Source organism: Pleurodeles waltl, chromosome 11 (genome assembly GCF_031143425.1).
Source record: "Pleurodeles waltl isolate 20211129_DDA chromosome 11, aPleWal1.hap1.20221129, whole genome shotgun sequence".
In the NCBI taxonomy this organism is placed as follows: domain Eukaryota; kingdom Metazoa; phylum Chordata; class Amphibia; order Caudata; family Salamandridae; genus Pleurodeles; species Pleurodeles waltl.
The window spans coordinates 711805134-711829418 of NC_090450.1; the positions used below are offsets into that span (position 1 = coordinate 711805134).

The 24285-nt window shown below is 42.4% G+C and overlaps 1 protein-coding gene across 1 annotated transcript in view; it reads right to left on the reverse strand.

The window, feature by feature from the left end:
- The window catches only part of VAMP5 (vesicle associated membrane protein 5), a 42377-nt gene extending 20835 nt beyond the window's left edge, over positions 1-21542 (reverse strand). The window contains exon 1 of the mRNA XM_069214366.1: positions 21135-21542. Within this exon, the coding sequence (XP_069070467.1) occupies positions 21135-21137 (3 nt within the window). The 5' untranslated portion in view covers positions 21138-21542. The remainder of the gene's footprint in view (positions 1-21134) is intronic.
- Positions 21543-24285: the final 2743 nt, after the last annotated feature.

A 24285-nucleotide genomic window follows, 5' to 3' on the forward strand; every position in this document is an offset into this window, starting at 1 on the left:
AGGAGCTGCCTCTAACAAGAGCTGCTTCTGTCCAATGAAAATTATTCACAGCTAATAATATTATTAAAATTGTAATAGTGACCATACATTAGTAGGCACCTTCTACAAGATTGTCAGCAGTGATCACCACACTGCATCAGGCAGGATCGCCAGCAGTAATGTAAATAAAAAAAGGCTTTGTCATTTTGGAATTATGTAATACATAACAGCCATAGCTGCAATGAATTATGGTACCAAGGTAACAACATTAATAATAAGGCTTCCCAAAGCCACATGATTTATCACTCAAATATTAGCTTCAAGAATATTTTGAAATTCAACCATTTTTCACCAAACAATGAGTTCTGCAAATACACACATTTTCATCTGGAATACACTATTTTGGTATGAATATATTTATCTAGCCAGGCAAAAGCTCCTAATTTAGTAGGCTGGGCTGCAGAAATAGCTACTCACAGGTAGCTGGGGAACTACCAGTAGCCCACAAGTTACTCCATGGAGAAGCCTGTCCTACAGGGAGCTTCTTAGGTTTCCTACATTTACACACTTACATAGTTCCTCCACAACCTGCCAATATTTTCCCAGAGTGTCAATATTTTCTCGCTAGTTGCTGCTGAAAGTGGATGTGTTGTTCTCTCGCAAATTAACTTGAAAAACGTTTCCTTCATAACTTTGAAAAAGGATGGATGCTATTAATCTATTTCCTCTTGAGCAAATTAAAACGGAACAAAAGCCCTGCTTTATAAGAGAACCCACATGAAGAAAATGTTTCCAGTATGGATGGGTTTAATACTATTTTAACCTGTTTTTATATTGCCTGCGAAACAGAATCAATGCTGCGCTGACGCTCCGCAGGTAGAATAAAAACAGAGAAAACCCAACGTATTTGCATTAAGGCAAATAAATTGCCTGAAACTCTGACAGTGCTTATGAAAAACACCTTCCCCAGCAGGAAGTCTCTGTGCAGTCTGCCACTGCCATGCACAGCCTCCCTTCAGGCGCCACTCCTCTGTTTAGGAGGAGGAGCGTAGCCCCCCACCAACAGCAACCGCTGCTAATCCTTTTACATGGAAAGGATAATAAACTCTGTTTATTATCCTTTCCGTGTGAAAGGGACGGGCAATTGGAGGTGATGAGCTGAGGGGAGTGCACTGTGCACTCCCCTCAGAGCGTATGTGTGTTCAGGCTGGCCAAACAGACATGCGCACAGGGCTCTCACCAGCCCAGCATCATGGTTGATGGGTTGGAGAGAGCCTGCACAGGCTCCCAGTCTGCCAGTCTGGAGAATTTGCTTTGAAGCACTTTCAGTGCACTATAATGAACCCAGTTACCTTTATGGCATTTACATCGTCTAGCCTCGGACAGAGCAGGACAGCACAATAATTTCTCGTTCTGTACATTTCTCACTGTGCGGATCTAGGATGTCTTATACTTTAGGATATTCTTATTGCATTTCATCTTTAATCTGGTGGATGTGAAAACATGGGACCTGGCTGAATTGCCTGAAATGTCACAACTGCGGATTAGAAAAACAGGAATTCACCAACCCCTATTTTCAAACTGCCAGTTGTAATTATAATATTCTCTAGAATTATGAAAAGTTACAGAGAAGTAATTTCAAATCGTCAAAATATTTGAAATCGTTAAAAATATAGCAGTACCTGTGAATTCACCTGCAGACTCTCTTTGTGTATCCAATAGGTACCTGCATGTTTCAGTTTCATTGCTAGAGGAGATGCTCTACTATTTGAAAAATCTTTTTGGGGATTACAACCTCGCCATCAGTGAATACAAAAAAAATATGTGTTTATTGGACGTCTCTACGAATGTTTATTAGTGGTTTAAGAACTGTTGGAATCTATGTTGGAGTTGCCAAACCACGACTGCTAACATACAGCATCTATTATGTCAAAACACAAGCTTGGAGACATTTTGGGAGTCTCAATTTACATTTTGTGACCCAAAGCTCAGATTCAACTATCGTCTGAAATGGTAACTGCTGCTGACTGATCGGGAAAATATATTTGTTGATGTTGGACTGTAGGCCTCAAGGTGGAGAGACATTTATACTGCCAAGAAAGTGGTATAAGAAACCGGAAATCCTTTTGAAAGCTTTCAGTAAATACACGGCTAGAGTTTGGAAGACAAGCAGACTTGGAATGTGAGAAGTTTAGATGCAAAGGCCATGTAAGTAAATTTGATAGCGTTTTGAGTTACTTTTGAAAAATGCCACTTAATGCAGGGAAATGTTTTATTCTGTTTTGCTCTCTGTTATAGCTCACTTGTAAAAGTACTTGACAATTGTTTTGACATGATATATATGCCTTATGTATTTAAGTCATATTATTTAAAATACTGTACAATACTGAATAAAAGAGAAGAAAAGCACTTTTCACATAGATCATTTGACAGACACAATCTTTCACTTGCCTCAAATGTACTTTTAACCCTAGTCAGGGGAATGAAGTTGCTGACCATTATAGGTGACAAGCAACAAAGTGATGGAAGAAATGTTTGATTTAATCTCAACTGCTGAAGATCGCTTGGACCACAGTCCAGTCAATTGTTTTTTCACTGACGAAGCCACTCTAGACCGAGACCTGCCATATGCAAATTGGTCTTGGTTCTACTTCGAAAGGAGAAATAGTCCAGCCCAAACTAGCAACCTAGGTCCCTTTCAGGAAGGAACATAAGCAATGCCAGGCCAAAACTTGCTTGGGGCTGCTTTTTTGTTTCTGTTCAAGGCTGATTTGCATATACTGTCTGAGGTGGCATGGTGGCCAAAAAACGATGAACTGGAATGTTGGGCAAGTAATTTTGTGGGCTAAGATTAACTTGAACATTCAGCCCACTTTTTGTTGTTTTCCCCTGTTAAACGCCTAGAAGTGATGCACACCAGTGGCATAAACAAGTGAGCATGGACAGTGGAGAGATACTGATCCACTCCTGCAGTGTCTGGTCAGGCACGGGCAACAAAGTGGCCTTCATTCCTGTGAGGTAAATCAGAGATTACTATCCTAACATGGAGGGATGTTCTTATGTAATACATTTTGTGGCTTCAAGTAAAGAATTCAACCGCATTTGTCATAGGAATGCATAACGATGAAGAACTAGTTTGTTAAACCGGGATGCATTGCAACAGTAGTTCAGAGCTCGAAATGTGCTAATCCTCACCATTAGTGCTTAGGTTGTCAAAAAGAATGTTCAAGGGCCCATAGCTTATCTTAGGTGCCCATTGCTGCCGAATCACTGTGGGTTGCCAAACACCAAGGATGTCTAGTCTTGATTCATCCGCATGCACCTTTCTTCCATCGCCCTCTAGTCCTGTTTTGTTAGCTCACTCTTGCAGGTTCTTTTCCCATCCTTGCTTTCTCCCTTAGTCACTATTTTCCTATCTTTCTGGTACTCTTTCCTTCTCCCCTTCCTGTCTTTCTCATGCTTGCTCTGGGTCAAACTCTGATGATGAAATGTAAGTCCTGGCCCCAAAAATGAGTACCGGTGCCTCCCACTTGCACAAATTAAGCGCTGCTCACCAATCTTAAAGATCTCTCTACAAATTTAGGCCCATATTTATACTATTTTAGCACCGCATTTGCATCCTTTTTTGACGCAAAATGGGCGCAAACTTACAAAATACAATTGTATTTTGGTAGTTTGTGCTACTTTTGCATAACAAAAATGAGGCAAATGCTGCACTAAAAAAAGTATAAATATGGGCCTTAGTTACTTACGATATACTGATTGAACATGTGTTGCCAACGTACTGCTTTTTGTTTCAATGTATGAGGACACTACCCTGCTGTCAAAGTTAATATTGCTACTTTTTAGCCAATTATGCTCTGATATCTGTGGTGTGCAACAATGCTCACCCATCAATAACTGAGGCCACATAATCGTTAACTTGAAAATCAAATATTTGCTGCATGTCTAGTAGAAACAGATTTGAGTTGTTACAGACACTTTTGATGTAGTCGGACATGTAAATAGTTAAGCTAAGCAGACTAGGGGTGGGTATAATCCCCATTGTTTGCTGTAGCATATTTACATGAAGTTACAGCATAATTATGCAAGATTGCACGGAATTACATAAAGAGCATAAACCAGAATTTAGCTCTATTTTCTTAGCACAAAATGTACCCTCACGAGGGGTGTAGAATCCCTATAGTCCATCGCCCAGGACATATTGTTTGGGGTCAAGAACAGCAAGTTTATTTTGTCCTTGGGACAAGTAGGCCCAACCACCTGCAACACAAACCCTTTGGCTGCCAATTTACAGTACCACATTAAAGAGCAGGGAAAGGAATTGCCTGCAGTAAAGATAATATGTATCCAAATATTAAGGGTATTCAGAATTGTATATAAGGTTCATTAATGCAAAGCCTTTATTATTAGTGTTAACATTATAAATAAATGTTGTAAGCTCGGACTGCACTACTGACAGTTGTTCATGTTAAAAAAAAGTGTACACACATTTGCAAAGTTTAAAAAATCAGACTACCTATAATGCTCTCAGAATGCTCTCTGATTAAATGCACATTTTTGGAGAAGCACGAATGCAAGATTGATGATTTTTTAATTTCAAAATAAAATGTTCACAAAAAAATGTAACCAGGGATAAAAATGTTTTGCTAAACTGCTGTGACATTTAGGTACCGTTTCTTTGAAGCATTGTTTAGTAAAATGTGTTTAAGCATGCAAAACATATTCATAATGGAAAGTCAGCGTAACCAGTTTCAACAAGATTATGGAAAACATGAATATAAACAAGAATTGGCAAAGCCAATAAGTCCAACATTGGTGGTCAGTATTTATGATATTGTCAATGAATGTCTGTTTTGAAATGGCTTTTGCAAAACGTTATTGTTGTGGGAGCTGCTGGGCCCTCACCATTGTAACAAATTTTAGCAAAAAGCTAAAATGTACTTTTTTTCTCGCAATAAGCACACATTGCCTCAGTAGTCTCTGGCGCTGAACAAAACTACTTATGTGCTGGTATGCTTCTTGTGAAAGAGCAGATTGAGATAATTGTAATGTAATGTAACATTAATTTATACAGCATGAAACTTCTCACGTTTCAGTCAGAGCAGGTTCTGCAAGTAGGATCAGTCACAATGAGGCCAGCTGATAGATGGATAGAGAGAGATATCATTTTAATAAAACAAAAGGCTGTGGTTAACGCCAGATCTAAATAGGGGCCCAATTCTAAAAGAAAGTCACAAAAGTGTACCCATGGTATATGCCTTTGCATTAGTGCATATTTGTGTATTTCATGAATTCACAAGAATTTATAGAAGTAGACCATAAAACCATAGTCCTTGAAAATATTTGTGAACTGTATTTTAGCAAGAACAAATATGCAACTGTAGATTTGCTCATGCGAATATCTGTTGAGCATTTACAAGTTCACTTTCCCTTTAACCACTTTTTTCCAACCCTGGAAGAAGTCTTAGGGCCAGATGTACGTCGGCCCGTTTGCAACTTGAAAAATGCTTTTTGGGATGTACAAAGCCCAAACTGCGATTCGGTAACTTGTTACCGAATTGCAGTTTGGGTTTTGCGATTCTGTATTAGGAAGGGGCGTGTCAAGGGCGTCCCTTCCTAATACCGAATCCAAATGGTATGTATGATTGCTTTGTGACCGATTATGCGGTCGCAATACAATCGCAGATAGCACCAGTTTCAAACTGGTGCTAACCCATTCGCAAACAGGAAGGGGTCCCCATGGGACCCCTCCCCCTTTGTGAATGGCAGCGAAAATATTTTTGCAGAGCAGGCAGTGGTCCCATGGACCACTGCCTGCTCTGAAAAAATGAAAAGAAAACTTAATTTTTTATTTTGAAATGCATCTCGTTTTCCTTTAAGGAAAACAGGCTGCATTTTAAAAAACTGCTTTATTTAAAAGCAGTCACAGACATGGTGGTCTGCTGTCTCCAGCAGACCACCATCCCTGTGAGGGCGGCCATTCCCAATAGGGTCGCAAATTGCGATCTACCTCATGAATATTCATGAGGTAGGTCATTTGGACCCCATTGGGAATCGCAAACAGTGTAAAGTACACTGTTGTACATCCGGTTTTGCGACCTGCAAAACCGGATCTTTGTACATGTGGTCCTTAGTTCTGACCCTTGCTAGGAGTAAATTTCCAAACTTTCTCAGAATGGGAAATGATGAAAGAAGAGCTGGTGAAAAACCTTACAACATGCAAGTTAATAGGTTTGCACAGACTAAAACAGTCATTACAACCTTGGAACTATTGCTTACCGGGACCTCCCACTCTAGTATGCGCAAAGGTGGCAAAATAAAGAAATTGCTAGTAGTCAAGCCCTACTATAGTACGAGCCCTGGCATAACGAGAGAGGCTATATTCAGAATTCTAATATGAGATTGCTGCCGTAATTTGACACTGCACTACATGGCACCAAAGAGACAAGTAGATGTATGAAGCAGCCTGTCCCATGGACAAGTAGATATTTTATTAAATTCTGCACCCCTAACACTCATGTCCAAAATGGACACAAGGATGCATTTTGCACTAAGAAAATAATGCTAAATGCAGCAAAACGCAAACAGTAGCAGCCACCAGCTTTATGCACCCGCTAAATTCATTGTTACTGTGGTAGAATTTTTGTCCCAAATTACTCATAATTATGCGAATGGTCATAATAATTTTACTTTTGGTAATTTCATGCAACAGTAAATTACCAAAATTACTCCAATTATTCCAGCATAATTACAATTTTGCCCAGGCCTAGAGCAGGCCACCTCCCGAGTAAATCAAGGCATCTGGGTAATGTAGTATTCCAGAGCCATTTTCTTTAGGTCATGGTCCGGTTCTGGCACTTTATTCAAAGCATATTCTTCCTGTACTAAATGGATCCAGGGTGGCAACCTCACTCCAGGGCATCACAGCCACTATCTCCCCCGAGGGCTTTCATAGAACAACAAGGTGCATTCTGGGAGATGTCGTCTTGTTTTGCTTTACTTGAGCTAATTAGATTAACTCCGGACTAGGAACAGTATAATGTCCATAGTACATGGAGTGTGTTCACCCTAGCTTCATGGTGTTTTCTGCATCATCGAAAACGTCACTGTCAAATCATCCATTTAAAGGCATTGGTTTATTTTAATACTTGTCTGGTAACTGGCGAGATATCGGTTTCCAGGTATCTCTGAAAGTAACTCATCCAGTGCAGGTTTTCCCTTTGTGTTCTGAAATTTGTAGTTCTGTTTATCCTGTTTTAAAATCAGGACTACACATCCTAGAATGCAACTTTGGACTGGGTGAACTTCTCACGCATAGACACGAAACAACTTCAAGATCAGTAAATTTAGTTTCTAATTCTAATTTGTCACTTTCGCCTTATCAAATTTCTGATCCATTCTTGCCCTGCTTTCCTTAAGAGATTTTAATGCAAGGTTCAGGAAGCTCATCCCCCTGAGGTTAAAAAAACACAAAGACTCTTGAAAAACAATTAAACATCGAAACCATAGAAATGTTTTTGCGGTGCAAACGTGAGCTAGATAGTGAACTATTATGTCTAGGGAACAGCTTTAAGCCGCGCCCTTCAATCTTTGTTGGACCAAAGTAACATTATTTCTGGCAAAAGGGAGACTGCTTGCAAAGGAATAAATCGTACTTTTTTCGTTTCTGAATCTCCCACAGAAATTCTGAACTGCTGCGGAAATTGTACACACGTTTGCGCTTTACCCCTTTGCAGTGCTTAAACAGTGCTTGTAGTTTCCGCGGCGGAGCATCGGCACTTATTTTTTAGGGCTAGCACTTATTTTTCTGCCTCGAGCATTGAGTGCGAACAAAATGATACATATAGGAAAGACGGAGGAAGAGGAAAACGAAGAAGCGTCACATAGGGCGAAAGCAGAAAGTTGCAAGAGTGAGATAAAGGGGTAGGAAATGGTTGTAAATGGATTGAGAAGGCCCTACATGGCTTCAGGATTACACTGCCTAAGTATTCGCTCATTTAATTGCAGCAGCCGCGTGTTTCAGAGGAGAACTTTTGGCACCGGCACGTTTTTATTTACAAATTAAGCACTGCCCCTTTGGCCTAATTTCGATTTATTTGAAGGCTGATCAAATGGCAATATTGTGTATCTGACAATGATCACACCTGGGTGCTTGTGGCACACTCGTGATAGAGCGTCTCACTCTGGAAGAGCTGAGTTTTAACTAGAAAACAGAAAATGCAATAAAATAATAGTTTATTGTTTACAATGGGGCATCCGTATTGACATTCACAGTAGTGCAGGCAACACGAAAACAGCAAGAAACGGAACACGATGTGGAAGCTTGCCTGCTGACCAGAGCTCGCTCATAGCGTGAGATCATCTGCGCTCAACAATGGAGTCATTGAGTTGAGAACAAAGGCAAGTATCAGTGACAAATAAAGCGCAGGACCTCTATGATGGAGCCTTAGGCCGCGTGACAGATGAACTCTGAGACCGTGATTAAGAGGCTCGAGAAGCAAGCCACGTGACCAGTTGACTGTAAATCCCCTCTCTCTATTCGTATCGATTAGGTCGCATCCGGTTCTACACCTATGATAAAAAGTGGTTCTTTTTAAATGTATGTCTGGCACCGCTGCCTGCCGGCCCCTGAATAGTCAAGTACTGGGTATTGGGGTAACTAAAGGTGAGAGACTGCTCACTGCTACTGTCAGGACAACCTGTGGTATTTGTACTGCAGGAGATATGCGAGTGGTACTGGGAAATAGGGGACATCTTAGTGGGTAACCTACTCATACCTGAAATGGGACGCTTTAAGATCACTATACTGGTGAGCTATTCACACCTGGCATGAACACCTCAGATCTGGATAGATTAACTATTCAAACCTGACACGGGATGATTTGTGATCACCAGACTGGTGAACTACTCGCACCTGGCATAAAGAAGCTCAAATCTGGCTATACGAGACACTCGTACCTGACATCACTAGACTAGTGAGATGCGCACACCTAACTATAGACAGTTGCTACCCGGCCTGGTGAATTACAAAGCTTGGCTTGGGACATTTTGAAATCAATAGACTGGTGAGTTGCCCACACCTGACTTTAGACAGTCGCACTCTGGCTGGAGGATGTACACAAGCTTGACATGGGACATTTTAAGATCACTTGACTGGAGAGGTACTCACCTGACATGTGGCAGCTGAGATCTGGACGTGAGAGCTACTCATACCTGACAAAAGAGAACCTGAGAACTCTGGACTGGGTAAACTACTTGGACTTCACGCAGAACAGCACAAGATCTCTGGACTTGCCAAGTACTTACATCAAACAGGCTAGCCTGAGATCCTTGTTAGTTTAGTACGGTGACCATGTGAACCACCCTGCCCACATCTGCTGATATTTCATGTTGTAGCTTGTTAACTATTGTGTTTATTACAACTGCACTCTCCAAGCAGCTGTTGAATGTGAGAGTAGGATTATAAAACAATTCCACTGATGAGGGTAGGCCTCATGCCCATCTGGTACTATTCCTCCAGGTGCAATCCAGAAAAACAGATAGGTTCCTTATTATTGCAGTATCATATATTTCCTGCATGCTACTTTCATAAAGACTAAAGGGCAGATTTAAGAAAATTGGTGCTGCACCCAGTGCAGCGCCACTTTTCTTGCACCCTTTAGCGCCCCTTACCTCCACCATGTGTGCGCCGTATTTAAAATACAGTGCACCGTGGTGCAGGGTAGGGGGCAATAGCGTCAACATTTTTTATGCTATTGATGAACTGTTCAGAGTTAGTGCCACAATTTTGGAGCTAACCCTCAACAGTACATAGGGGCCCATTGTTACCAATGGTGTGCCCCTTTTTAACAGCTGCTCTGAGCAGGCGTTAAAAGTAGCTGCAAAAAATTACGCAGTGAAATCTCTAAGATAGATTCCACTGCGCCAGTTTTGCAGTCCCCCTAACAGGGAAACACCCCCTTTGCATACATTATGCATGGATCATGCAAATTGTGGCACAAAGGGTTATAAAATGGCTTTATGCATGCTTTGCTCCACTCTGTAAATATGGTGCAGCATTTTTGCCATTATATCACCACATTAGCATAAAAATGTTTTGCTAATGTGGCGCTATATGGCGCAAGGGGCTCTTAAATCTGCCCTGAAGTATGTAGGGCAGTCAGGCAACAGAGTTAACTAATTAGGCTAGTCACAACCACAATTAAAAAAAATGCTCCATAGCCAGAGCGATTACTTGAATCATAACTGATTTAATGAGCTGTTTGTTGTAGTGGCCGTGGGTGCATGACATAACCAGCCTAATTAATTCATATTATTGCCTAATTAGCCTAAACGTTCTCCCTATACGAGGAATGCAAAAGATTCAAAATAAAAAATAATGGAATATAATTGGGCTCCTGAAATTATGTGACAAAATAGAACCAATTTATGCAGCAGAATGGAATACATTATTTGGAAAGGAAAGGCAAATTATGAGGCAAGATAAGAAACATTATGTGGCATACTATGTGACTACAGGCAAAGTATGCAACATATTATGTGGCATTTATAAACGCATTCATACAAAATAGATATCTGTGCTTTAAAAGACACCATTTCTTAATCAACAAAAAGAAATATGATATTCTGCAGATCAAACTCAAGATACTATTCCCCAACAGTAAAATACTTATATTGTATGGAAGCAGAGGATCGTATATATTTATAACAGAATGTGAGCTGAATTTACTCTGTGCATCCTAGTTACACCCTAAAGGTTGTCTTAAGCTTACACTTTCTGGAAGCATCTCTTTTCAATATGAAATAGCCAGGAAGGGCAGTGTATTACTTTCATGCCTTAGGTGTCTCTCTCGCTAAGGTACACTTCATTTAGGGCACCGGACCTTGAAGAGATAAAGTAATTACTCTTTTAATTATTTTTGAATTGCACTAAAATATTTGATATTTGTCTCCTGATAGAGACAAAAGCCTTTCCCTGCTCAGTCCATCAAAAGGAGATGTTTACCCCTGCTGGATAAAAATGTCACTTTTTTGAACGTTCGAACACTTGAATTGTGCCTTAAGATGTAACCTTGACACAAAGTGAAAGCAGAAGTGAACAAGCATTTGCAAAACAATAGGTTTCGCATTTGTAAGAGTTAGAGGTATTGGCGTTGTAAATGTCTTTTACCTATGTATTTTGGTTTGGAGTGCAGTGGATGTATGCCAGGTGCCACAGCAACCCTCCCAGGCCTGTGCTACAGGAGAGAGGACACAACAAGGTCGCCATCTTGGGAGTGATTTTGCCTCATTCCTACAGACTGGCTGTGATACCTTAGAGATGAAACCCTTTCTAGTGTGTTTACCTAAACTTTTATAGCACCAACCAAACTACAAAGAGGCACCTTTGTGGCATTTAACCCAGTGAATGAAGGGTACAAAAGAGTTAGGAGCAAAGAAAATGGGGCAGCCATATATTTCTGTGTTACACCTTGAAAGGAATTATTCCTCTACATTGGCAATACCAGTCTAACTTTTAAAAACATTGACTGTAGACAAAGAGAATAACAGAAGAGGCAGCTTAACTACAAATGAATTATAGTGATTTTGTTAAGAATGGCTCCTGCTTTGCAGCGCTATGAAATGGCAGAACTGTATTACCAAGTGCTATATAAAAAAAAATATTTCCAGACTGCCCCAACACGCACCAGACAAAAAACTCTGGGAGAAAGGATGTGGCCAAAGGGCCAGAGCTGGCGAATTTGGAGTTGGGAAACATGGTTTGAGTCTCGGCGCCGGCTCCACATCCTGTGATTCTGGGTAAATCACTTAATTTCCCCTTGCTGCCAAAAATGAATAATATGTTCTTTTGTAGTGCTCATGTAAAGCGCTGTAATACCTTTCTATCGAGTTGGTTATATAAAACTGCAAAAAAAAAGAATAAATAAAGCACTCCAATACCTTCGTGTCGAGTTCATGTTACATAAAACTGCAAAAAAAAAAAAAGACCCTGCAGACATTGCAAAGAAACAGCAAGATGCCCGAAACCAAAGAAGATAAAGAAACAACATACCGCCATGAGCGAAGCGGCACGGCAAAAGTAAAAACAGTGCACCACACTAAGGTACATGGCTGATCGTACAACAATCCATCTAACAGAGTCAGTCTCCAAGGGGGTAACAAAACAGCCTCAAGGCGCGACAAACTAAAGCATTTACCAAGCACATCAAGGGATTTTTGAAAGGCAAGCCCAGGAATGAATTAAAGAGATGAGCATGAGATGGGCGTGGTTAAAGCTCATAGAATAGATTACAACATGTTGAGAAGTGCAGCGCTTGCATGCTGCAATACTCGACCTACAAATCACAAAAAAGCACCGCCCCTTCACTCAGCTTGAATTGCACCTTAAGATGTGACCTAGACCCAAAGTGAGACAAGTGAAAATCACAAAATAAGCGTCCTCCCTTCACTCATCTTGAATTACACATTAAAATGCAACCTTGACACAAAGGTAAAGCAGAAGTAAAAAATCACAAAACGGCACCATCCCTTCACTCATCTTTAATTACACCTTAACATATAGGCACCTCAGTTTACCGCAATGGGGTGCTGTCATCTCTAAGGTGCCGCCCGCTTTAATAAATGTAGTTATGTTCACCCAATCGCTGGTTGAGCAGGTTTTACCAGACCGTAAAACATCTGCTGTGTGTTATTCACTAATCTGCCAGCTGGCACCAGTCAATGCATACCTGAAAACATGAAAGAGGAAGTACAGAGACTAATTATGGGTATTTCTGTGGATTTGGCCTTATTTGTTTTTTGTGGTAGAATTGCACTCGTTCGACAGTTCCCTCAGGGACGGCTTTAGGGAGCTGCTACCAGTGCAGTCGCACCTGGCGCTGATTTTGGTGTGGGGTACTGTGTTTAAAAAATAACCGTTTTCATGCAACCATAAAAATGTCTGATTAATGTTCCTACTAGTAAGGGATGGAATTTTGTCTAATAGCAGTTTTGGCTCATCATGAATCAGCGCAGAGGGTTAATATGCCTGCTGCAAAGAACGTGTACCATGCAGATCACAGAACTGAGTGTGAGTGAACTATGAGTAGCACTATAAAAAATCAGATGTATGTCAGGGAGAGGCTATGGAGAGATAAGGTACACTGTTGGAGAGTGGTAGTGAGGGAATACATGGAGAAAGAGGTCACGGGGGCGTCAAAACAGACTTTTGCACCAGGCGCCAACAGCTCTAAAGCCTGACCTGAGTTCTCTGGTTATTTTACGAATCTATGGGCACAGCCTGTATATCAAGCAGGAAAGGTGTTGAAGTTGCCTCCGCAGTTACTCATGGAATACTTCATTAAACCTGACCCAAATTTTGAAATTGTGTCACTCTCTGTGCAAAGTCCGACACCATGGAGCACAATCTCAGTCCTTGGAATACAGCTCCACACCATGAATCACAGTCTCACACCTGGTAGTGCATCCCCACAGCTTGAAGCACAGTCTCACATTTGGTAATGCAGCCCTGGGCCCCAACCAGGAGTGCAGTCTCACTCCTTGAAGTGTAGCCTCACACGTGAAGGTCAGTTTCACTCCTTGAAGAGCCACTCAACAATCGAGGGCAGAACACCCTCTCCGGAGCAGTCTCACTCCTTGGAGAACCACCCTCCACCTGAGAGCAGAGCTCTCTTTCTGAAGCACAGACTCCCTCCTTGGAAAGCAACCCCAAACCTGAGAGCAGAGCTTCCTCTCTGGAGCACAGTCCCACTCCTTGGAGAACCACCCCACACTTGAGAGCGGAGCTCTCTCTTGGGAGCACAGTCTCCCTCCTTGGAGTGCCACCCCACACCGAGTGCAGAGCTTCCTCTCTGGAGCACAGTCTCACTCCTTGGAGAGCTACCCCACACTCGAGAGCAGAGCTCCCTCTCTGGAGCACAGTCTCACTCCTTGAAGAGCCACCCCACAATCGAGGGCAGAGCACCCTCTCTGGAGCAGTCTCACACCTTGGAGAACCACCCACACCTGAGAGCAGAGCTCTCTCTCTGGAGCACAGTCCCACTCTTTGGAGAACAAACTCCACCCTTGAGAGCAGAGCTCTCTTGGGAGAACAGTCTCTCTCCTTGGAGTGCTGCCCCACATCTGAGAGCAGAGCTCCCTCTCTGGAGCACGGTCTCATTCCTTGGAGAGCCACCCCACACCCAAGAGCAGAGCTTCCTCTCTGGAGCACAGACTCACTCCTTCGACTTCCGCCTTGCATCCAAGAGCAGAGTTCGCTCTCTGGAGCCGAGTTTCCCTCCTTGGACTGCCACCCCACACCTGAGAGCAGAGCTCCCTCTCTGGGGCACAGTCTCACTCCTTGGACTGTCGCCTCACAATGTGATACACAGAGCATAGCTGTCAAGTTTTTAATTGGCTTATGTGTGACATTCCCATGTTTTCAATGAAGCTATGTCTGACCCTTTGAGTGACATTTTATCATGAGTGGATCCAGGAGCTGAGAATAATTTCAGAGAAGATTCTGTTTCTGAAATGTAATGGTCTGAAAGAGGCCTTAAAAGAGTTGATAAAAGGTATAAAACTGCTAGTGCTCTACCTCTCGGCGACATTTCTCAATGTGGGCGGTCATGGATGGTTGTTACCGCTTGTGTTGAAAAACCTTCCGTTCACGTTGAGGAAGGTGCTGCTCTAGTAGAAAATCTACTCGAGTGGCAGAAAAGAAGCAGCACCTTCTTGCACTCTGTGCCGTACCATTTGGCACTTTTGTCACCTTAATATAAGACAATATTCTGTATCCAGACCTCAGAATTAAGAAAATATGACGTTCCCCACTGTGGGATGATACTGCCAGTATACCCAGCGCTTACATTAAGGTGACAAAAGCACCATTCTTGGTCAGACAATAACACCTGTATTCAACATCCAGTTGAGGCTTTAATAATTCCAACCTTTCATCATTCCCCATGTCATTTTTTGTCCTGGTGAGACCCTAGTATCCAGCATAAGGGTTGAAACACCATTGAGACGTTAATCAGACAAGACCTCTTCGATTATGTTTTGAATTATCAATCAATGTATTGACAAGCATACTTTATAACTAAATAAGAGGCTGTCTTTGTGAGATACACCAAAGATCACAGAACTGTACACGATTTCTTTATTGCTTTATGGTGTGGTGTCTCTTTTCTCACTTGGGGATCATTTTTTTGAACTATTACTCCTTGTTTATTTTCATAAAGTATGATTATAAAAATGATTCACCACTATGTGCCGGTGCAGCTTCCAAACTTTTAAAAACACGTTTTTCACATATGTGTTGGTAGTAGATTCAGTGAAACTTTTTTGAAAGATTCTAGATACATGATTTCTGTCTTCATTTACCAATATTTTGTATGAGTTAACCAGTAGCAGGTTTTTCCTGCTATAATATCTAAATTGATTGAAAATGAGTTTCACGTTCATATGTGTTTTGTGATAATTATACCCAGGTTCACGTGGACATTCTGGGTTGCTCTTATATTTGTTTAGTGTCAAAGAATTGTCTGGCACTGGAAGTCCACTAACTGTAGTCCTCTGCCAAACTATGCCTGTGGTGAATGAAATTTCACTGGTGGACTGAAGACTACTTCTTAGATTTAACACTATTATATAAAGTTCCAGAACTGCTGGGCTACAGGGGAACTAAGATAATGTGTATGAGGTACTATCTATCCTTCCCATTGTGTTACAGATTAAAAAGCTCTTGACACTGCCTTTTCCGTCTCTGTTGCTTTACCATTCACCCCTCCGTCACTTGCCTCACTCACTTCTTTAATTTCTCAACCTCCTCTTTTCCTCGACTATGGTCCTATCTGCTTCCCTTTCCTTTTTCCATATGTCATTCTTCTTCATTCCCTCACATTAACCTTAATTTTTTGTCATGTTTTCCCTTTGGTGTTTCCTAATTTTTCCCTCTGGTATTTTCCCATTCTCCATTATCCCTCCTTCCTCTCTCCCAGCCTCACCAACTCTACTCCTCTAGCTCTCATCTCCTCCCACCTTGCCATTTCCTGCTTTCCAACCTTGTACTGCCTTCTCTTTCTAGTCTAACCTCTTGCTGTCTCCACTTTCGTTTTGCCCTCATCATCCCTTCATCATCCTCCTTCAGAGCTTTAAATGGCCAGGCACTGCCTGGTGCTGAGTACCTGCACTTCTTTCATTTAAAAGGAAGAGTACCTGCACGTCTCACCAGTGGTGCAATACTTTTAACACGAGCATCCCGGCACTTCTCAGGAGCAAACAGGTTCTCTTACTAGTGAGTACCTGTACTTCTATATTTCAATTTAAAGCACTGCCCTCCTCCTTTTGTTTCTTTCGACTTCTCTCTCACACTTTCTATTGCTTTGTCTCTCCCTCTCGTGTCACGTCTGTCTTATCTCCTCTCCCGTTCTTGTCTCCCTTTCCTCCTTTCCGACCCCCCTCTTTTGTCTATCTTTCTCATTACCTCGAATCCCTTCCATCCTTTTGCATCTCTCTTTCTTTTTACTCTCTCCCACCACTACTAGTAACTCCTGTGCAGATCTGGTCCCCATTGTAGAGAGAAAGGCTGTTTATGCGTAGCGAGGGTCGGGGAGCCTTCTGCAAACTCCTACCAGAGACCCGAGTACAACTGACTGCATCTTTACAAGCGTGGGTGTAAGGAAATTAGGAAGTGGCTGGTCTGGATGAGAGCAGCCTTTTGGAAGAAGGGACCTTGCCCAGCAGGTCCAGACAGTGGACAGAATAGGAAGAGGATGGGGCCTAAAATAGATAAAGAAATGCAAGAAATGGCGCTCATGATGTTACCAGCAGCATGCAAAAACAAACAAAAACAGGAAAACTCAAATGTCAGACAGAACCTGATGTCTGGCTTAGAAAAGAGCAAAGTGAAGCTTCCCTTCGATGAATACCTGCCACAGTTCAACCTTGGACAGGGAAGTCTAACAGAAGATTGGGACACAAAGCAAAGTATATTCAGGGACAATAAATAGTGTGTGGTGCCACGCCCACACTGTGTGATCTTAAACTTAAATAAACTATTATCCATGACGCATGCTTTGTGTTCCATACAGGGCAACATTTTAAAACTAGACTTTATTTCCCCCCTGATGTACATTGAAACATAGGCAATTTTAGGCAGAAAACAACTAAATGAATCCATTTCTGGCTTTAAAAAATCAGGAATTTCCTATCTGAGTATGGGCTGTGTGCATGTGTGATGTTCTCACTATAGTCCATAGCTAACCTCACACTCCTAAACAATAGCAGCATGGCTTTTGATGTTTTTTTATGCCTTACTGCTTTTCCCACTATTCCTCCCGCCACCAATGACTTCTTGCTGTACAGGGCTGTAGATGGCTTCCAAATGGAAGACAGATTTGAAGCCATGCAGCAGGTCCAATCCATTGTAGCAATGAGTGTAGCCAATTTGATCAGTCACAACAAGCGAGGCAATGCATTAGCCAATAGGGACACAAACAGAATCATTCCATGAGTGTGAGTGTTTATTTCCTGAACTTATATACTCAGCGAATCAGACTCCATTTGTGCTTGCCACTGCCAGCAACTTGAGTGGAGAAACATAAATCGGCCGAGTAAGGCCATGAGGCAGGAAAACAACCACTTTATATGCTCAGCTGATTACATGGCAGTCTCCTATCCTAGCAGGGCTGGCCCAACATGTCTAACCTCTAATGTGTGGCACTTAGCAGAGCTATTGGAGGAGCAGCGAGCAGGCTCACTTGTTGGGGCTCAGTCCCACACACTTGAGAACAATTTAACTCCTTGAAGTGTAGTCCTACACCGTGGAACACAGTATCACTTGTTGGAGTACGGTTCTGCACCTGAGGGAAGGTGACTCCTTGGAGTACAGCCTCTCACCATGCAGCACAGTCTCATTACTTGGTGTAGACTCCCACACCCTTGCACACGGTATCACTCTGTGGTGTAAAGATCCACACTCTCGAGCACGGTCTCCCTCCCTTGAGTACATCCTCTAGTGGCGTGATGCAAAATGGTGGGGCCCCCATGCAGATTATCAAAAGGGGGCATTCATTTCCCACATCTCACAGATATTAATTGGCCTTGGGCTGAGTAGGTTCCCCTGAATGGTTTGGGGTCCTCCTGCACCGATGGAGCTGCAGAGGCCTGTGTTATGCCCCCTGACAGCCCCAGACCTTGCAGACAAAAGTCACGGGAAGCTCACAGAAACTGAAGGTGTGTTTCATGTGAGTGCATTTCTGAAGATTGATGCTTTATATAGGAATTCTTACGGCAATAAAACCCATTAGGCATCCATGTTCGACTACTTTTATCGGTTAAATGTATGAGTAAATATACTAGTTGCAGCTTTATTTATTTACAAAAACACGAAATAAAGATTGATAAATAGAAATAAATGAACAGAAATAATAATTGGTAAATTTAGACACACATGTCTAAAAAAATACTATAGAACTGGAATCTCTCATTTTAAAGGAACGAAATACATAAAATTATTCTTTGTCACATTATAATAGCAAAATACTAGGAATTAACCATGAATGCATGTTAAAAGTCATGGAAATAGCCCAAGCGTGGCTTCAATAAATTAAAAGCAACATATTGCAATGCGATAAAATTAGAGTCTTAGGATTTAAACTGCAACTGAAAGAAAGTAAAATTGGAAAAAGAGCTTCATTACATCTCTTTGGATAAAGTTTATGAAGTGCCAGTCTACCAAAAACACCGAGGTGACACGCATACATCTATATGTGGATACTACTGTGAACCCAGTTGTGGTGACAAAGGTGATGAGAAAGTTTAAGCCTGTGATTTGGGGGTGGCGACTAGAACAAGGTTTTTAAACATCAGGTAGTGGCTAATGGAGGATGAATGGTCAGGTAGGCCATGGCCATCAGAAAACCTTGTTTGAAATTCAACAGTTATTCGCAGCTGTATGAGGTTTTTGGTGCTTTCTGTGAGTCTGTGGTCCTTGCATTTCTCTAAGCGCTTAACTACAGTGCATAATTTGTGCCAGTGTTTCCCGGTGCTTGGCACCGGCTTTAATTTGTAAATACCGGCACATATTTATTGGAAACAACTATATGGTGGGGCTGTGTGTGTGTATCTTTAAGCAAGATAAGCATTAAACTATTTAATAAAAGGTATAAAAATGATAAAACTGAACTTAACCTTGCAATTTAAAGTGATGTGTGTTATGCCAGCTGCAGTTAACCGGTAAGTAATATCTTGGGCCCTGGTAATTTTTTTTTTACAAACTAAGCACTGCTTATCTTGCATGATAATCAGCAATGACAAGCCTCCCCCACCCCAATCTTCATAGCCACACAACCACACTGCACACGTGTAGGGACATTGCCAATGTGTTTCATACTATGTCCTCACTCTATATGGAATATACGTCACTGAATCCTCCAGGGAATCCAGAGTGGCAAGTCGCCCCCTCTTCGCCCTTAATATAATTTGCTCAGTCCAACACTTACTTGAAAGGCAATCCTAGCCAACTAAAGAGATCTTGGACAAATCTTACCAGTTCCGCCCTCACACACATGCAGGAGAGATGAACAGAAGTGCACAATGAGAATAAAGTAAGGTCGCACACGGATAGATATATCCAAGGTCAACACGCTCACCGGAAGGGGACCCAACTGAAAGAGGAAATTTGCAGGCAGTGCCCTCGAGTCACTTTTTCTCTGACCCAGAGACCTGGCCAAGAACATGCTCACCGATTTCAGAAAAAAATAATGTGCCATATGAGGATATCCCATTTGTGGCAGTTTTGTTCATTTAGCTAAAACACTTACAGAATCCCAGTGATGTGTCCTCATAATATGAATGCCTATAGGGCCAATGGGAGGACACTGATGCTGTGGTCTGGTATCCACAATGCCCACAATGGGGTGGAGAGTTAGGGTTAGGATTATGGTCTACAGTTTTGTATACTTTAAAATGAGGAGAAATTTAAAACGGGTAAGGTTACTATGGAATAATTAAATACTCTAGTTTTTCTACACGACCCACTCAAGACTGAATCAAATTCTACAAACTCCAAACCACTATATTGCATAAACCCCGCGGAAAAAAAAATGACTGATTATGGCCATTGCATACCTACCATCCACTGCATGCAATGCTGATTTAATTCGACCCCCTACACAAAACTGCATTCACGCTGACCTAGTTTTCCATTTGTGCCTGTGTGAATTACCCACATCCCCATCCATAGCTTAACCCCTCTCACAAACTGTCAATCAGTTGCCTGCAATTTATCAATGCCCTAAACCTCACCTTCCCTACGTATTCCTTAATCAATACAAAATTCTATGTCTGTTCCACCTATTCACCCCACCTATTCATTCACAGGAATTTACACCCCACCCTCCCCCCTTTAGCAATCACAATTAGCAGACTGGATAAAGCATGGGAAGAGTTCTGCCGAGAACACAAGACTAAACGCACCAAGCAAAACCCACTAAATGAACCATTAACTTTGGCAGGGCTGTGTTCGGGTTACTGGGCACAGATTAGTGGGGCAGCAATATGGTCTCACCAACGATAAGGTTGCTAGTGGTCCCTTGGAATTGGATTCGGACGCTGTGGCTGGTGCCTAAACTGTCAATATTCTTAGGGGCTTGTTGCTCAAAAAATGGCGGGCCCCTGTCAGGATTATCTATAACTCACAATTGAGTGGAGACAAAGAGTAAACCAATTGGTAGCCAGTCAGTGCTGAGCAAGGGTGCAACGGGCAGAAATGCAAGCAAGACAAAAATACGCATCTGCCTCGTAGTAAACAATGTATAATTGGGGTGCGTTGGGCCCCGCACTCTCCTGGATCCCGGTGCCACTGCACCATTCCCTTCTAATGATAGCTAGCAGATCAGGTCCAGAACAGATAGACGGGGCACAACATTTCCGCACAGACAAAGCAAATGCAATACAGAAAGAAGCACCGCCCAGGGCACGCCAGGCAGCCGCAGAGCACACTTCTTAAACCTAGCAACTAGGTAGAGGAGATGTGGTCTAGTGTTCGTGTGCTGTGCGAAACTAGTTGACACAAATTCAAATTCTAATCCGACTCCTTCACTTCACCGAAACTTGCATGATATTTACAAATCAAATCTCACTGCCAACAAGCGTTTTTTTGAAGAACTTACCATGACCCCTCGACGCTCCTTCACCCGGCGCAGTCAGCTCGGTCTGTTCCCGGTGCCCTCGGCTGTTATCTATGGGAGCCTGACAGACTCGGTGACAGCAGCGACATAACTTCCCCTCGCGTGACTTCCCCTTCCCGCGGACTAACCCGGACTTCCCGAGCCTCTTCAGTCGTGGGCGAGGTGGCCTTGTGCCAGAGGACAGACGGGCCACAGCTCCGCGGGCTCGGTAATGTGCCGGAAAATACACTTGTGGTACTTGTTCTGCACGGCTGGTGAAGCACGATTTGGCACGGCGCGTTTCGACACCACTGGCTACGGCATGGATTGGCACTGCCAAGCAAGGCTTGACACTGGTTGGCACACCGTTCACATGGCAAGAGGGCAGCTCAGCTCGCAAAATGCAAGTGTGGAAGTGGAGCTGCAGGAAGAGTAAATATAGAGTGTGGGTGGAGAGAGGGAAGGGAGGGCGGGCCTCTGCCCCTGCCCGGAACTCGCTCTGCCGGCAGTAGGGAGTGGCAGAGCTCCCGCACTGGATTCGGTTTCAGGGTAGGGTGACCAGACGTCCCTGATTTCCCGAGACAGTCCAGGATTTCCCCGGACAGTCCCGGTTTTTAGAGGACTGTCCAGGCGACGCTTCTCTTAATTTTAAATAAATGTCCTGATTTTTGGGACAAAGGGCAGATCATTACATAAATGTCCCGGTTTGTGGGACAAAGGTCAGATCATCCAGGGAAGCACAAGTTAAAGAGGCCTACAAAGTATGAAATAATTAAAGTACTTCATGCAACATAGTCCTTGTCTGCTCCCAGCAGAGAGAGGAGTGGGGAGCAGAGAGAGGCGGGTTGGGGGTGCAGGGTGGGAGGTCAAGCCATACCTTATTTTATATATGTAGTCTTGTAAATGTGTGTGTGGACATATATGTGTGTGTGTGTGTATATGTATATATATATATACATATATATATATATGTATATATATATATACATATACACACACACTCACACACATGTATAGGCCCACATTCACAAAGCTATGCAAAAAAAGGGACAGGCCAGATATAAAAGTGAGAGTAATGTCTTTAGTCCTTCTTTTATGTCTGACCGGTCCCGGTTTTTGCTCCTCAAAAGCTGGTCACCCTATAAATTCAGGGGCTTTGCTGAGGAGCTTTGTCACTGGCCGTGAGCAGTAGCCCAGGAAAACCCCAGTCGACATGAAATGCAAGCAACGGCACTGGCACTCCATATCTTGGTTTTGTAGTAAAAACAGTCACTAATTGAGGTGAAGAGGACTCCTCCCACTCCTGGGTTCGGTGCCACTGCACCAGTTGCACTATTGATCATGGAAGTCAATGGACCAAAACGCCAGGGAGCATTGAAGTAATGTCACACAACATTTGACCTTAATGCTACCACGAGAAGTGGTATCACCTGACCTTTGACCCTGAAACTTCCTATGAAGCTGTGTCACACAAGCTTAAGCCTGATGACATTACAATAATTGGCATTGCTGAAGTTCCGTAATGACTGCATGAATATTATAGCAACATGGACAAATGTCTTTTAAGTACCACCTATGGTAGGGTGCTGACATGATCTTTGAAAGTGTTGGATATAATACCGTCCTGAACTTAGCTAGTGGGAGAAGCAAGTCAGACTGGCCTCTTCATCAGAAGTTCCAGGATTCTCAATCTGAGATGTTTTTGAAAAAAATGAGGTCATATAGTGCATTATAAAGTACAATTTTCACATACATTTGCTAAAATGCCACATGTTCTGAAAGGGCAGTCATTAAATGTTCATATTCTTTGATGGCATGGGAAGCCAATGAAACCTGGCTTGCCACAGGAGTTAACCCCATTTCTTCCAAAATGTCCCATGGGTGCCAGCATATCTCAAAAATGACCTCCATTGTGCCAGGCAACATCTTTTTCATGGGTGACCCCACATGCATAAAAAGTATATACAATACAACAGTGCCAGAACATTGTCAATAAAGCTGTCCCCATACCATGGGTGATCATTATGTCAAAAAGTACCTGAAATCTGCAAGTGCCAGCATTTTACCATGGGTGCCTCCCATGCCAAGAATTTCCTCAAGTATGCCTACGTTTTTCCACAGGTGCCGTGTATACCAATAATGACCTTTTGTTTGCCAGAATAAGCTTTACCATGGGTCCACGTTATGCCATGAATTACCTCCGGTATGCTAATGCCAGTATTTTGGTGCTTCTATTAGCCAAGCATAACCTTCAGGACGCCAAGGCCAATGGCAGAGTTGCAAGCATAACTTGCTTATTTGCATTCATTTACTCACTCACACTCATCCTCTCTCACACTGATTCATTCATTCTTACTCACATGTTCATTCTCACTTACTGACTTAAACTCACTCTACCTCTCACACATGTATTCCCACTCATTCACAATAATTTACTCTCAATCATTCTTAGTCTTGCCCACTCATACTTATTCAGTCATACTCACTTGCATTCACTCTTACACTCACACCTACACTTAGTCTCACTTATTCTCAGTTACTCTGACTCACTCATCCTCATTTAGTCACACTCACATTCATACATACTCTCACTAACTCATAATTTCTCACCAGTCACTTACACTCTTACTCTCAATTCAACATACTTATAGTCACTCACTTTGACTCACTCATTTTCACTTAGCTATACTCTCTCAACGTTACTCATTATCAGTCACACTCACTAACGATCCCTCACGTTTATACTTACTCATTGATTCTCACTCACTTGACAGTCATCCTTAGACCCACTAACTCATTCTCACTTCCGAGTCACTCTGCTTCACTCATTAATTTACAATCATACACATTCACTCATACTTTCTTACTCCTACTCACTCACTCATTCTCATTCACTTTGACTCACTCATTCCAATTCAGTTATAGTCACTCACTGTCACATATTATCACTCACTCTCAGTCTCATTCACACTCTCTCAAATTCGTTCTTGCTCATCCATCCACTCTCCCGAATTTGCAGTCACTTTTACATTCATTACTTCTCTCACTCATTCTCATTCATTCATTCACACTCACAGTCACTGGTACTCTCACTCATTCCTAAGTTCTCACTCACTCACACCCAATTTTACTCCCACTCACTCATTCTCATCTA